We start from the raw sequence: 15,038 nt of genomic DNA, 5'->3' as shown, positions 1-15,038 counted from the left end.
TAGATTAAACATCTAATGGTTTGGATTTGTTGTTTGGACATCACAAAACAAAAAAATGGACAGCAGCACCGCCGGCAGCAAATTAGCCACAGCCTATATATGAATATATATATATGAAAAAAAAAATATATATATATATATACACATAAATTTTTATTTTAAAATCCGCATATGCGGTATGCAGTGACCTTCTGCATGCATAAACAAAACCGCATTTTAAAACCCTGGTACTAACGCACTCTTTCAAACAATTGTTGTTGATTTCCAGCACTATGGGCTTCTATTTAAGCCCAAACAATTTATTTGTGTCAGTCTAATGTGGGCCCTCAACCCCAACAATTTTAGTACAGGAGAACTGTTTTAGTGCAGAAGACTCTCGCACTGTCGCACAAGACGCTTCAATTGCTATTTTAATTGGCAGGGCGACCTCCTGACAGCCACTATCAGGTTTTTTTTTTTTTTAAAAAAAAAATTAGTTGGCTACCGTGGGCATTATCGAATTTTAAATATTCTTTGCTCATAATTGTTTACAGTTAGAAAATTTTCAGAAAGGCAAAAAAGCAAAGCCTATCACACTTAACATTTCTATTTCAATAGTAAACTATTCTTTATATATATTTCTAGAGTCAAATTGAATAATAACAACAGAAGATTATTCCAAATGATTGCAAAACAGATTTAATATTGAACCCACATTATGTACAAAAATATAAATAAAATAAGGACTTAAATAAACATTGGCCCTTGCGCCTTTCTGGAAGGAGAAAATAAAATCTGTCTTTTCTTATTGCTTTTTATTTTAACAATATCTCTATCTAACCAAATAAGAAATAAATCAAGCTAACCAAAACAATGCACCGCCTTCTTTAATTGTCTGGTGCGCTGGTCTACAGGTCACGTTCATGACCTGTCTTAACACATCATTCATCAAGACGAGACGAATATTTTAAAAATAAAATCATTCAACATGATATTCACACCGAAAGATATACGCGTCCAAAGGGTTTAAATCTTCTTATCTAAGAAATATTTACAATAATTAGAAAACTATAGAGGGGCTAATGTAAAGAAGGCAAAATCCTAAATACAGTTGGATGGAATCCATCATCCCGCCCACACACGTACAAGCAAATCCATCCCTTTAGATGTAAATCAAACTGTTGTGGTTTGCACGTCGAACATAGAGGGAATCCCATACTATTGAAAGGGAATCTCCGTCCAAAGAAGTGTATGTATAATTCTAAGATTTACGTGTAGCAGGTCCGATATTTATTAAAAAGAAAACTTTAATATTCTCGTCTCTTAGGTTTCGATACTGAAGATCCGAAAGTCCACTGCGTATCTCACAGTGGCAGGTTTGACTCTGTCAGTGGGTGGGGACCCCACTGTGTTTTTCTCTTGATATTAAATACCAAACTATTTGTTTAAAAGAAAATCAATTCGATTTGACCCTTTTTAACACTGTATTAATTCAACCGGAAATTTTTATTAATACCCTAAAAAAAAGTTTTTATGAATCTACCCTCAATTTTTTTTTTAAAAAGTGTCCCTATAGGTGGTCCACTCTGAGGACCTGACCGCCCCCTATAGGTGGTCCACTATTTTTTTTTAGAGATCTTAATATTTTTATTTAAATAATTTTGTGAAGTTTTAGTTTTCTTATTTAGGGTGTATGCAAAATAATAAGACATTTGATATATTTATGAGTGATGTCGTAACTCTTTATTACTTTGATTTGATTTGTCAATTGGATATCACAAGTCCAAAGATAACACTAATTAAGGAGTTCGCCTTGATTCTTATAATTTATTTTATTTAATATACACAAGAAAATATGGTTAGATTGTCTCAATGATGTCAACTTTTTTTTTAGAGAATAATTAGAGAGCAAAAGAGAGAATAATTAGATTATTTGATTATTGTCAACATATACTATTTGCTTGAATAAGCAAACGCACACAATAAATAGTAAATGCATTTTAAAATAATTATATGGATAATTCTTGAATAATCTCTTAGGCTTTTGACTAAACAAAATACCGATCGTTATATATCTACCGTTGATAGAAAACTTTTTCCGAACTATAGTCATATGCGCAAATCCGACTTTCCTAGACAAAGTTATGGCTGTTTAAAGTTTAAAAAAATGATACTTTCGTGCAAAAAAAATCAATAACACACCGATGCTTTATGCTCGGCTTAACAACGGTAGAAGTGCATTGATGTTTCATTGCCAAAACATCGATGACGTGTCCATGCTCTCTAAACGGTCATAACTTTATTATTGTCAAGACATCGATGACGCACCCATGCTCTCTAAACAACCATAACTTTAAAATGCATTTACTATTTATTGTGTGCGTTTTTTTATTTTTTTTAATGGATTATGGTTTAATTTATTATTCAAAGATCATTGAAATTATCTATGATTGTTCAATATATATCCTTTACACGGTAATTATTACTTTTTTTTTCAAAATTCAAAACCGTCTCCTCTTAGATTACACAATCTTGTTCAAAACATTTTTGTTGATGTTTTCCATGAATTATGATTACATTTATGATTCAAAAAACATCGAAAGCATGAATTATGGTTATATTTATGATTCAAAAATAATCGAAAGTATCTTGTTTGGAATAAAAAAAGATAATGGTTATATTTATGTAGTTGAAGGTCATTGAGACAATTTAACCATATTTCCTTGTGTATATTTGAATAAAATAAATTATTAAGAATCAAGGCTAAGTCCTTAATTAGTGTTATATTTAGACTTGTGATATCAAATTGACAAATCAAATCAAAGTTATACAGAGTTAGGACATCACTAATAAATATATCAAATGTTTTATTTTTTGGCATGCATCATAAACAAGAAAACTAAAACTCCACAAAATTATTTAAATAAAAATATTAAAATTTCTAAAAAAAAATAGTGGACCGCCCCTATAAGGAGCGGTTGGAGCAATTTAAAAATAAAATAAAATCATTTGTAAAAACTTTTTTTAAGGGTATTAATAAAAATTTCCGTAATTCAACCCGCTGTACGTTGTATCTCACAGTTAAGAATGCATAATGTTGACAAAACCGAAAATTCGCGTCAATAATTAAAGGGAAGAACAGAGAAAGAACTTGATTCATCATTCATCTTTATTTCTCAGTACATGTACAGATTACATAAATATAAGAGGAAAGTCTAAGCTATTGTTTATCTTCATTCTTATATTATGCACGTAGGTGTTTTGATCTGTAAATGACTATGATTGAAAGATGAAATTTTGAATTTAATATCAGCCCTCCAATTAAATAATTTTTTTTTATTAAATGCATCTCTTTTATGTGTACGAAGTCTAAATTTAGTTAGAAATGTACTCGCCACACATACTGTCACAGAATATGTTACATTTAAAATTGAATAGAGAACAAAATTGGAGAAAAAATTAATTTATTCATTTCCTTATTTCTCCTCTCCAGCTATCTCTCATTCCTTATTTCTTTATTTAAGAATCATGATAGATGATCAATTTATTTTTAAAAATATCAAATGCTGACATCTTTTAAAAATATTTTATCAGTATTTGATATCTTCAAATTTAATACATTACTCAATTTAAGTTATAGTGAATCTTTCTACAATTTTACTTCTTCAATTTTAATAAGATAAATATTCTTTTTTATTAGTACGTTTCAGTTGATAATTATTTGAAGAATATATGTTGAGGAGGAATTTTAGTAACATTAACTATAATTAGTGCTACAAAATGAAGCAACAAATTTAATAATACAAATTCATTTTCACTTAATTTTTTTGTCCTTCTTTGTATGTATATATTTCTACAAGTCATTTGTTTATTTTTATTTTTATCAAATCTCTTTTATTACTTGTATCAAAGTCTAAAATTAAAATTGTAAATCAAACTCTTGATCTTCTTCATTTTATAATATGTTTCCGTTGCAATGCACGGACACGATACTAGTATAGAGTTAACCATGGTTTCATCCCTTAATCAGGATTCTAACAGTATCAACCATGTTAACAGACTTTTCTAACAAAGATCTCTAACAACCAGTCTAACAAACTGCTAACTACTGGAGTCTCTAACAGGTAACAACAGCTTATTGTTGCTGTCTTGCGTTGTGTGTGCTTGAATTGCTCGGAACTGGATGACTCCATTAGGTGTTGTCTATTAATAATTGTGTAAAATCGAAAAAAAAAAGATCAGAAGACACTCGAGTAGGATACTCCGAGTCTCCGACTGTCCAACACAACACGGATTGAAAATTAAAACAGAGACGATTTTACGAGAGAGAATAGGCGTGTTAAGATAAATGTTACGGTTATCTAAAAAGTAATTTAAATTTAAATTTCAGTGCAACTTTTTGTGTTGCCAATTACCATATCCGTAACAGCCTTAAACATATATAAGAACATAACAAGCCAACTTTGTTACATAATAAAGTAATAAGACAATAGAAAAGTATGGATTAGAAAGAAAAAAAATAAACAAAACAAAAACCAAAACTTTTTTCTCGTATGATCCGCCTAAAAGGAGCTCTCCTTGTACAACCACTCCATATATCTACTTATCCAAATAACGACAACTTCAGATTTTTGACATGTAGCGAGACAAGGAGGCATAAATATATTAACAGAGAATTTTTTGCTTATTGCAGCGCACAATCTATAGAATCAAAATAGCGCTGTGCGGCTGCATGAAGGTAAAACCTCTCTGCTAAAATCTTTACCATAGAGAGAGGTAATTAATGGATATAATAGATAATTTCCGTCTGCTGTTGCCGATGTGCAGTGTTAGGCACACGCGAATGCGATGAAGCGAAGGTGACGAGAGGTTGCATGACAGCCCGAATTGGGCGTGGAACCGGTGCATCATGTAGCAGCTCCTCCATAGTCCGTGCCAATAGAAGAGTGTATTCCTCCAGCATCTCTACTATTGATGTCACTAGAAACATCTCGCTTTTATATTTTTTTTTTTTACTAATAATGGTGATATATATGCGTTAATTAATTGGTCGATGCTTACTATTAATTAAGCAAGAAGAGCTTTTGGTTTATCTGATATGTTTATTCGGTATCCTTCTAGTTCGGACTTATCTGGTATTTTCTAGGGGTACAGATGCCCCCTGATTCGGTACACTGAATTTAAGCTTATTAGATTTTTTCTTTTTTTTTGAATAAAAGTGGCATAGCCACCGGTTTCATTAGAAACCATGCAAGTTTACAAAAAGCCATGAGACAATGTATGACAATAAAAATGAATCACTTTAGATGAGAAGCATCTGAGTGATATCTAAACAGCTTGAAGGAGAGCAAGTTTATAAAATTTCCTTGTACAAAACATCGATTATGTAAAGCTTATTGGATTTATTAAACATCGGCTATGCTTTTCTCTAATTGATTGCGTTGGATTTGTTTGTCCTTTTTTCTCAAAGCAGGGTTTCTGTAGATCTAGGATCTATTTTGTTTAAAATAATTTTAATACAAACAATTAAAAAAGAGGAGGGTTTAAATGTCTCTATTTTTTATACCTCCACATACCTCTACTTTTAAAAATTATAATAATTCAAAATTTAAAAATTAAAAATCAAAATAAAACCGTTTGATGTGATCTATGTTATTTTCTCTATGTGCTCATTAAAAATTATCACATTTCAATTTTGTTTGAATGTGAATAAATAAGTTGAAAAATCAATTTCTAAAAATTATCAACATTAGTGTGTTTTTTAGAAGCTCTTGATGACAATCAAAACAAAATTGAAATATTATAATTTTTTATACGTAGATAGATAAAATGATATATATCATATTCAACAATTTTATTTTGATTTTTGAGTTTTAAAATTTGAGTTATTAATGTTTTTAAAAATGGAGGCATAGTGGAGGCATTTGAACACTTCTCATTAAAAAATGCGTTTTTTTGTAAAAAAAAAAATATTTCTAGTAGATTTATTGAACAATTGAATAGTGTTACAAAATTTGATAAAATATCGGCGCACCTTAAAAAAAGTGCCGATCTTTCCAACACCTTCCACCGCACTTATTTTTGTCAATTTATTTTAGAGTAAGGCTTGGGTGCTAGGGATAGCATAGAGGTCTACGGTGCTACGGCTCAATGTTCGAGTTTTCAAAATTCTAACGGTCGATCCTAACCGTTCATCTTGTTTTCTATATTAATATGTATTTGGAGACCAAATTTTATATTTTTTAGAAATTTTTTACTATTTTTTTAGATATATAGAAAATCAAATATCTGAATGGTGCAGAATTTTTTAGATCAAGTGATTTTCTACCTAACTAAAAAAATAGTAAAAAAAATTTCAAAAAATATAAAATTTGGTCTTCAAACACATATTAATATAGAGAACAAGATGAACGGTTCGGATTGACCGTTAGAATTTTGAAAACTCAAATATTGAGTCATAGCACCGTAGCCCTCCATGCTATCCATAGCACCCAAGCCTTAGTCTTTATTTTATACTCACTGCTCCCATTAATTATATAGTTATTGTTGAAAACTTTCTTGAATTTTCTACAGGATCCGGGGAAATCACGAAAAAGACAGAAAAACTCTCCAAGTCTATATATGTCGCTTCCTTGTGGGGCCCGAAAGTCAGAAAAGCGAAGAACTTGTGATGCGGCTCTTCTGTAATTGAAATGGATTAGGCTAGTACGTTTCTATTGTGGACATTTAGTAATGAGCCAGGTTCGAACCTGAGTCTTGATTAGATATATACAGTACATGTGAATTTCATTCAAATTTGATCCTTTATATAATATTGTTTATTGTGTATATAATATAACTATATATGCGTAATGTTAGCCTCATAGCCTCATTATAGGTAGATAAATGCAATAAAATTTGAGGTTAATACCAAAAAAACCAAAAATTAAGTGAACTTGGGCCAGACGAGGAGTCCTAACAATCGGATTGGGCTGGATTGGGTGTAGGATATTAGATCCGAATAGCCGGGCCCATTTTTCTCTGTTTTCTTTTCTTTTAAAATAATAATTTTCGCTAATGTAGCATTTATGTTTGTTTTTGAGAAAATTTGACGAAGTCCAATTCAATTATTTTCATTAGGGCAGGAAAAATTCTGGAGTTAATATAATATAACACCTCAATTTTGTTTCACTCAACCAGGTGCAACTAAAGGGTCTGATATCCGAATGGGAGGATATTAAAAGTTTGATTCATTTTAATAGAATAGAGTTGAAAAGAGATGATTTAGAATTGAATTTTGGTGATTAATGATTAATTTAAAAAAGAAATTGATTTGAGGATATATTAAAATAGTCATATATTTCATCTTATATAAAATGAAAAGTATCAAATGTGTCCTAGAACAGCAGACATTTTTATTAATGCCTAAACCGCCCATTTTTAGCGTAATTAAACATTTTGCATAATTAGCCTCATTTAATAAATATTAATAAAAATATCGATAAAAAAGGGTAAAAAAATGATCCGTTTGGACATCAATAAAAATGTCCGCTAGAACTAAGATACATTTGATACTTTTCATTTTAATTTGGATATTAATAAAAATATCGGTCGCCCGGACACCAGCATTTTTTTTTTTTTTTTACTACCCAACCGATATCTTCTTCTCTCTAAATGTTGCCAAAAGCGTTGGTCAAAAGCGCCGCCCACTGATACTTTCTTCTCTTTTTGTTTTTAAGTGAAATTAATTAAATCAACATTAATTCATGCTGCTCTCCAGTGAAATAAACAGGAAACGTCCATGGGTATGGATTTGGCAATAAAACAGGTATTGTATTCATCACAAATAAAATTAACCGAATTAGTATCCTCTGCGTTAACTCAAAAGGAAATCTTTTGAGTTAATGTATCTCGACCATCTGATTTGTTTTAAAATTCATGCAAAATATATATGCGCTAATGTCAAAGAGCCTCTTATATTATAGACATAAGTTAGATTGGCTCCGTTTAAAATCAGACGGTTGAGATTCATTAACTCAATATATTCCATTTTGAGTTAATGCAGATAATACGCATTCGAATTAGCCACCTATATTTGTTGAAAGGAAAAAAAAACAGAGAGAGAGAGTTTCAAATACTATCAAAGATCAAATAAAACACTTATGCAAACACAGTTAGGATTAGCGTGCAGGAGAAAAAAAAAAATCTTAACTCCCAAACAATACTCAAAGGCCTCCAATGCCCCATGATCCATTGACACTGATGAAAACTAACCCGAAATATCTTTGCCCAAACAGCACCAGATTGATGTGCAATTATAGAGGTGACTATTTTGTTGAAAACTAATAGCCCATAAGCTTTGCATTTTTCAGCACAACTTGTCAGAAATGCCGCATGTATAGATAAGCTGATAATTAGGCGAATTTTACAAATGTGAGAGCTAATGCTAAATTGACCCGCGCTAACAGTTTGGTCGCCAATTGTAACATTTTTTATCCTACAAAATCTTACTGATCAGCAGTTCAGCTTATCTCCAACTGTGCATAAATCAATAGGGCCTAATATGATGGCACTGTCCATGGACTTGTTTAGTGGCAATCGTAGTAGTTGAGTACATAGATGAAATCTAGACTATTAATGATGCTAGAAAAAGTATTATAATCCTCCAGGTTCGGCTCTAATTTAATTCTGCTTTATTAATATGATGGTTTTATAGTATCTCCAGCCAATCTGACTTAGAAATGATATAATTTAAAAGCAGTTCCATTTGTTTTAACATCTCCATTTGCATCCACAACTTTGGCAACATTCTTCCAACACAAATAGAGCCAAAAGGTTAGGTGCTTGCCAACCGTAGCAACCCATTCAAAATCAGAGTAAACCAAACAGCAAGGGAGAAAGGAAACAAAAACAAAAAGAGAAGCGGCTACAACGCCACGCAATGCCTGAAAAACTTTCAAATGGAAGCAGGCAGTAGGTTGTCCGATTATTTATCTCATAATATATAAAAAGAAGAAAAAGGGCTATTTAGCGTTTGCCAAATTCGCAGAGAGACTTTTAGCTAGAAAAATTAATCTGCTCATGTTGCAGTGCCTTCTTCACCAGCTCAGCCTGCTCCTGTACATGCATTGACAAGAAACCAGTGGCAGTGGCAGCAGATGGAGCACGACCAACATACTTTATATCATCAAAGGAGCCACGACCGAGAACCTTCATGGCAGTGAAAAGACGTGGCGCAATGTACTGGAACGCACCCATGTTCATGGGTTCCTCCTGGCACCACACTATCTCGGCATCTGAAAATTATATTCAAAAAGCTAATTGAGATGAATAAATAATAATCATGTAGTTAAATACACTTTTTCAGCAGGTCGATTCCCATACTTGGATAGCGTTTAAGCTCTCTCTGGATAAGGTCATACGGGAACGGGCACAACTGTTCGACCCTACAGATAGCTACGTCATTGCGCTGAGTCTTCTTCCTCTCTTCATCAAGCTCGTAATAAACCTACAGAAAACCAATCCAGTTTCAATCTTATTTTTATTTAGAAAAAAAAAGGGCACAACAAAACCAAAGATAAACTACCATAGATGACTTCTATAAAAAAAATTGAGGGGGGTTCAAATGCCTCCATTTTTTGTGCCTCCATCATGCCCCCATTTTTAAAAACTTAAATAACTCAAAGTTTAAAACTTAAACGTCAAAATAAAACCGTTACATGTGATCTATGTTATTTTCTGTGTCCATAAAAAATTATCACATTTTGATTTTGGTTTTATATGAATCAATAAGTTAAAAAATCAACGTCTAGAAATAATCCACATTAGTATACATTTTTACAAGCTAAGATGATAACCAAAACAAAGTTGAAATGCCATAATTTTTTACACGTTCATATATAAAATGATGTAGTTCATATCCAACGGTTTTATTTTGAATTTTAAGATTTAAATTTTGAGTTATTAAAGTTTTTAAAAATGGAGGCATGATGGAGGCACAAAAAATGGAGGCATTTGAACCCTCCTCAAAAAAATTACCCAAAATAACCTTTCTCTTCCACATTCTTAGGCCTACCTAACATGAGCATACAAGATATCTTAAGTTTTGCATGGGGTCTTCAGGCAAGTGCAACTCGAGAAATGTCAAGTGTTCTATATTTTGTACATGAGAAATATAGCTTCTGTATTTACCAGAAGAACAAAATTAGGTCAGAGAAATGCTTACTTTTCCTGAACACAATACGAGGCGGCTGATGCCCTCCTCGATATCGCTCTGGGCATTCTTATCCTTGATGAGGCGCTTGAAGCGAGTGCCTTGCTTGTCGAAGCCAGCGTGTCCCTCCACATCATCAAACTCGGAAATATTTGATTTGCAATCTTTGTGCCTCAGCAAGTTCTTTGGAGCCATTACTATGAGAGGTTTCCTGAACTCTCTGTGTAACTAAAGGGCCAGAATAAAATAAATCAACCAAACTGCTTTCGACTTTCATAATTGTTGCAATAACAAGGACAACCATATTTCACAAGCTAGAGTGCATCAGACTGATGAATATTTTATCCAGATGCAAGAACAATCACAATTTACATTAGTTTTACTTTGATTGCAATTTTCAAGTTCAGTATGCGAGTACATAAAATTGTATGTAAATGCACTTGCAGCCATCTGTAGTGTAACATACATCTAAATTAAGACAAAGGAGAGTTACCAACCTGACGTCTCAAGACATGGAAGTAATTTGCAGGAGTTGTCACATTTACAACTTGCCAGTTGCATTCCTGTATCTGTTTCCTCAGGGTTGGGTCCATCTCTGGTATTGTGAATGGATTGTCATCACTCATCTGTTAATGAAACCAGGCTTCATTATAAGTACAGCTTTGAGACAAATTAAAGAAACTATAACTGATGATGAAGACAATTTCTAGCTCTTTAGACTTGATAGTTTATAATTGCAATCACTACTTTACCTGGAGGAAACGTTCAAGACGTGAACTAGAGTGTTCCGGACCTTGACCATCATAGCCGTGAGGCAGCAAAACAACAAGACCAATCTGACGAAGCCATTTCGACTCACCACTGCTCAAAAACTGATCAAACATTACCTGAGCACCATTAGAGAAATCACCAAACTGGGCCTCCCAGAGCACCAGAGAGTTGGGGTTTTCCATCGAATATCCCATCTCAAACCCAAGTACAGCAAACTCTGACAAAGAACTGCACGCACATGGACACAAACACACAAATAAGAAGAAAAAAAGTAGCAGCTTAACCTTTCGGCTTGGTCTCCACTAATAATGTAAGGAAAAAAATTGTCAGACAGGCCAAAGCTCTAATCTTGTATACCTGTCCAAGAGATCTCATAGCATATAGGAAAAATCACTGTTACCTCTCCTCCCTAACAAGCTAAACCATTTCTCCAGATCCCTCTTCTTTCTCTCCTATGGGTTTAGAAGGAGGGGGCAGTGTAAAAGTTTTCTTACATCGGGAAGGGAATCTAAGTCACCCAAAAAAAAACAAAAAAGGCAACTAGTCCCTTTTGCACATAAATAGGAGCTAGTTCTAAACAGCTAACTAGAAATGGTTCTCAGTAGTAGCAAGAAGAAATCTACCTGTTACTAACAGTGAAGAGCTCCTCGTGTTGATTCATCACGACATGGTGAAGAGGGCAGTACTTTTCTCCGGACTCCTGGTCATGTAACACCGAATGGCGGTGGCTGAACGTGCCTCTCTCCACATCCTGCCCACTCAGTCTCACATGATTGCCTTCCACAAGGAGTGTAGCAAAAGCGAGTGCCTCAGCAACAGCCCAGTCAATGCCTTCACCAGATTCAATCATCTGCGCCCGCAGTTCGAATATCTTTTTCACAGCTCTGTGCGGCTTAAAGTTATCCGGTAGGGTTGTGATTGTTTGTCCCACCCGTTTAAGCACCTCAGGCTTGACTCTGTGCAAATAAGAACATATATTAACAATAAAAGGCAAATAAAAACTAATAGTCTGAAACGAAAAAGGAGAATTTTTTTTTTTTTTGTTGAACACAGGAGTCTACCAAACCACAACTTCTGTACTTATTCCACCGACATTGTCTCAGATTCGTACTTGCATTTACCGTAAGAAACCTACATGTCATACCAAAAGGACCCACATATATTTGCACTGTCCCTGAGACCAAAGATTTTGACACATAATTTTTTTTTCAAAAAATTTGATATTCAGTTAAGCATGCTGCAAATTTATATTTTAAGACACAAAAAGGCATCTTAACTTGTAATTTTGATTCTCATTTCAGTTCATCAATAATTACCCTTACAAAATCGAGCCAAGATATATTGATGATATTTATATATGGCAAGGGCACTTAGACAGTATTACACCAAAAAGAGTAAGATATTGGTACAATACCCAGTGTTCCGTATTCTAGAGATCTGTTCAGGTGACTTGAACCCAGTCCAGTAAGCCGACAACCAGTCCCTCCTCTTTGGGATATACTCTTTGCTGTTTTCAAACTCCGTGTTCAAGATCGAATTGACCTTCTCATGGATTTTCTGTATTTGTTCCTTTGAGATGTCACCTGATTCCAGAAGCTTCTTCTCATATATATCCAGTGCACTTGGGTGCTTTTTAATAACCTATATTAATACAAAAGAATTAAAATAAGAGTACAACATAATACATACAGAAAAAGAAAAAGAAAAGCAAAAGACAAAAAAAAAAAATACTGTTTCAGGAAAGGAATTATTTAAATGCACAAGGGCAATGGAGATGTTAGAAACAAATGTCAAAAGCTAACAGAAACATTAGTCAAGTAAAACAAGCCTAAATCTGCTTGGGATCAAAACAAGCACACAAAGCACGATATTTTGTATATCCTTGGATCTACTCGAGACATACCTAGCCCAAAGTAGACAAATTATCAGTATGATTTTTGTAGCTGGCAGCTTATATGGGAAGTTGTAATGGACCTTTGATATTCGGGAACAAAGTGTTATTAAAAAATGCAAAGGATGAAATATGCAACTTTAATTGAAAATTACCTTGTACATCTTTGGCTGGGTGAATGAGGGCTCATCAATCTCATTGTGGCCAAATCGACGGTAACAAACCAGATCAACCACCACATCAGAATGGAAGGTCTGGCGCCACTCTGCTGCCAGCTCACAAGCATGCACCACTGCCTCCATGTCATCTCCATTCACATGGAAAATCGGAACACTCAATGCCTTGGCCACATCAGTACAATACTGGGACGACCTACCTGACATTGGGTCAGTCGTGAATGCAACCTGGTTGTTAACAACTATGTGAATAGTACCACCAGTGGTAAAGTTTGGCAGGGCGCTTAGATGGAGGGTTTCATAGACCACACCTTGGCCCGCAAAGCTACCATCACCATGAATCAAGATACCCATGTTCTTGGTTCTATCTGTGTCATTGGAATAGAATTGCTTGGCACGAGTCTTGCCAATCACAACTGGGTCGACTGCCTCCAAGTGACTAGGGTTTGCAACAAGAGAGAGATGAATCCTCTTCCCACCTCTCGTTGGTCTATCGTAGGAGGTACCCAAGTGGTATTTCACATCGCCCGTGCCAGTATACAACCCGACTGCTCCTTCAGCTGGCTTTGTGCCACCGCTAAATTCACTAAAGATCTGAGACAAGGGTTTTCTCACAACATTACCCAACACATTCAACCTTCCTCTGTGAGACATGCCAATGACAATGTTCTCAACACCAAGGTCAGCCGATCTGTCAAACATCTCCTTCATTCCAGGTATGAGAGTTTCGCCACCCTCCAACCCAAAGCGCTTGGCCGTAGTCCACTTAGTGGCCAAGAAGTTCTCAAATTGAGTACTCCAAATAAGTCTATCTAGTATGACCGAACGTCTCTCGTGGTTATACTCCATAGGCTTTGGAGCCTCAATCCTATCTCTTAACCAGTTACATTTATCCCTATCAGGTATATGCATGTACTCAAACCCAATGGACCCGCAATATGCTTGCTCGAGCCTCTTCAATATCTCTCTTAAAGTTTGAACGGGTCGGTTCTCCGACAAAATACCCGCCATCTGCCAGACCCCGATGAAGAACTCCCGATCCAGATCAGCCTCGCTAAACCCATACAAGCTGAGGTCAAGATCCTCTGGGATAGGGCGTTCCTCCAACCCCAACGGATCCAACTTTGCCTTCATGTGCCCGTTAACCTGGTAAGCCCTGACAAGCAAAAGCAACCTCATGCTCTCTTGAATAGTTTGGCCAGAAATACCTGGAGAGGCCGACGCCTGGCCGACGAAATTTCTGAAGAAATTGTCCCACGATTCGTCGACACTGCTGGGATCCGCTTCCCAGGCTCGCTGGAGCTCCTCTAGGTACACGCTACTTGTGCCATCTAAGAAGCTGTCAGTGAGGCGCGAAAGCGGCACGGCGCGAGGTACCGGCACCGCCTTAGGTCGGGTCACCGTGGAGTGGAATCCGCGAGAGACGCAGCTGTAGCGAGAGGGGACATAGAGGTTTCTTCGAATGGCGAGGCGAGCCATGCCCGACGCGGCGCGAAACCACGCCATTTGGAGTCCGATCTGACAAAGGTGGTGATCGGAAAAAGGAGAGGAGAGAGATTCTTCGTCAAACGAGAGAAGGGGGGAACGTGGGATAATGGAAAAAATACGAGTCGTCCTTTTCTGGAAAGAGACAGGCGGCTGGGCTTGGTCGCTTTCTTATTTAAATTTTGTATTTCGGTTTCCAGCGGCGAGTCAAAAGTGAGTCCGAAATAAAATGAATGAGCCAGGTGTGGTGAGGGAACGACTTTTTCTGCCGAACGATTTCCACCATGCAATCAAAGTCGGAGCCTTCTCACTTTAATATTTTTTTTATTTTTTTATTTAAAGACAGCCTCCTCTCTTTGCATATTCAGGATGAGACAAGGGGAGTAATTTTGACATCTTCAGAAAAAAAATTGAGGCTGGGAATTACAGAAGTTGCTATACAAAAAAATTGTAATTAATTTTGAGGATTTACAAATATTACAATGTTTACCAAGTTTACCAGGCTACCAGCGCTTAGTTTGATTTTGGGTTGGGGTGTTTTAGG

At 35.2% G+C, this 15,038-nt stretch overlaps 1 protein-coding gene across 1 annotated transcript; it reads right to left on the bottom strand.

The window, feature by feature from the left end:
* Nucleotides 1–8,705: 8,705 nt before the first annotated feature.
* On the bottom strand, nucleotides 8,706–14,704 carry LOC144551403 (uncharacterized). Its single transcript, XM_078299349.1, has 8 exons — nucleotides 12,989–14,704; nucleotides 12,357–12,583; nucleotides 11,566–11,898; nucleotides 10,924–11,170; nucleotides 10,669–10,797; nucleotides 10,184–10,399; nucleotides 9,343–9,466; nucleotides 8,706–9,254 (listed from the first exon to the last, which is right to left on the bottom strand). The coding sequence occupies exons 1-8, from the start codon at nucleotides 14,513–14,515 to the stop codon at nucleotides 9,016–9,018; spliced, it is 3,042 nt and encodes a 1,013-aa protein (XP_078155475.1). The 5' UTR covers nucleotides 14,516–14,704; the 3' UTR covers nucleotides 8,706–9,015.
* Nucleotides 14,705–15,038: the final 334 nt, after the last annotated feature.

The sequence above is a fragment of the Carex rostrata genome, chromosome 3 (genome assembly GCF_964058835.1).
Source record: "Carex rostrata chromosome 3, lpCarRost1.2, whole genome shotgun sequence".
Taxonomy (NCBI): Eukaryota; Viridiplantae; Streptophyta; class Magnoliopsida; order Poales; family Cyperaceae; genus Carex; species Carex rostrata.
The sequence above is the reverse complement of the archived record's forward strand: the minus strand, read 5'-3'. Positions and strand labels throughout refer to the sequence as shown.

Coding starts and splice junctions, on each gene's coding strand:
- LOC144551403 (XM_078299349.1), bottom strand. CDS start 14,515: ATGGCGTGGTTTCGCGCCGCGTCGGGCATGGCTCGCCTCGCCATTCGA. Junction 11,171..11,565: donor CTCTTCACTGTTAGTAACAG/GTAGATTTCTTC, acceptor ATGTGCGTGCAG/TTCTTTGTCAGAGTTTGCTG. Junction 10,798..10,923: donor GTCTTGAACGTTTCCTCCAG/GTAAAGTAGTGA, acceptor TTTCATTAACAG/ATGAGTGATGACAATCCATT.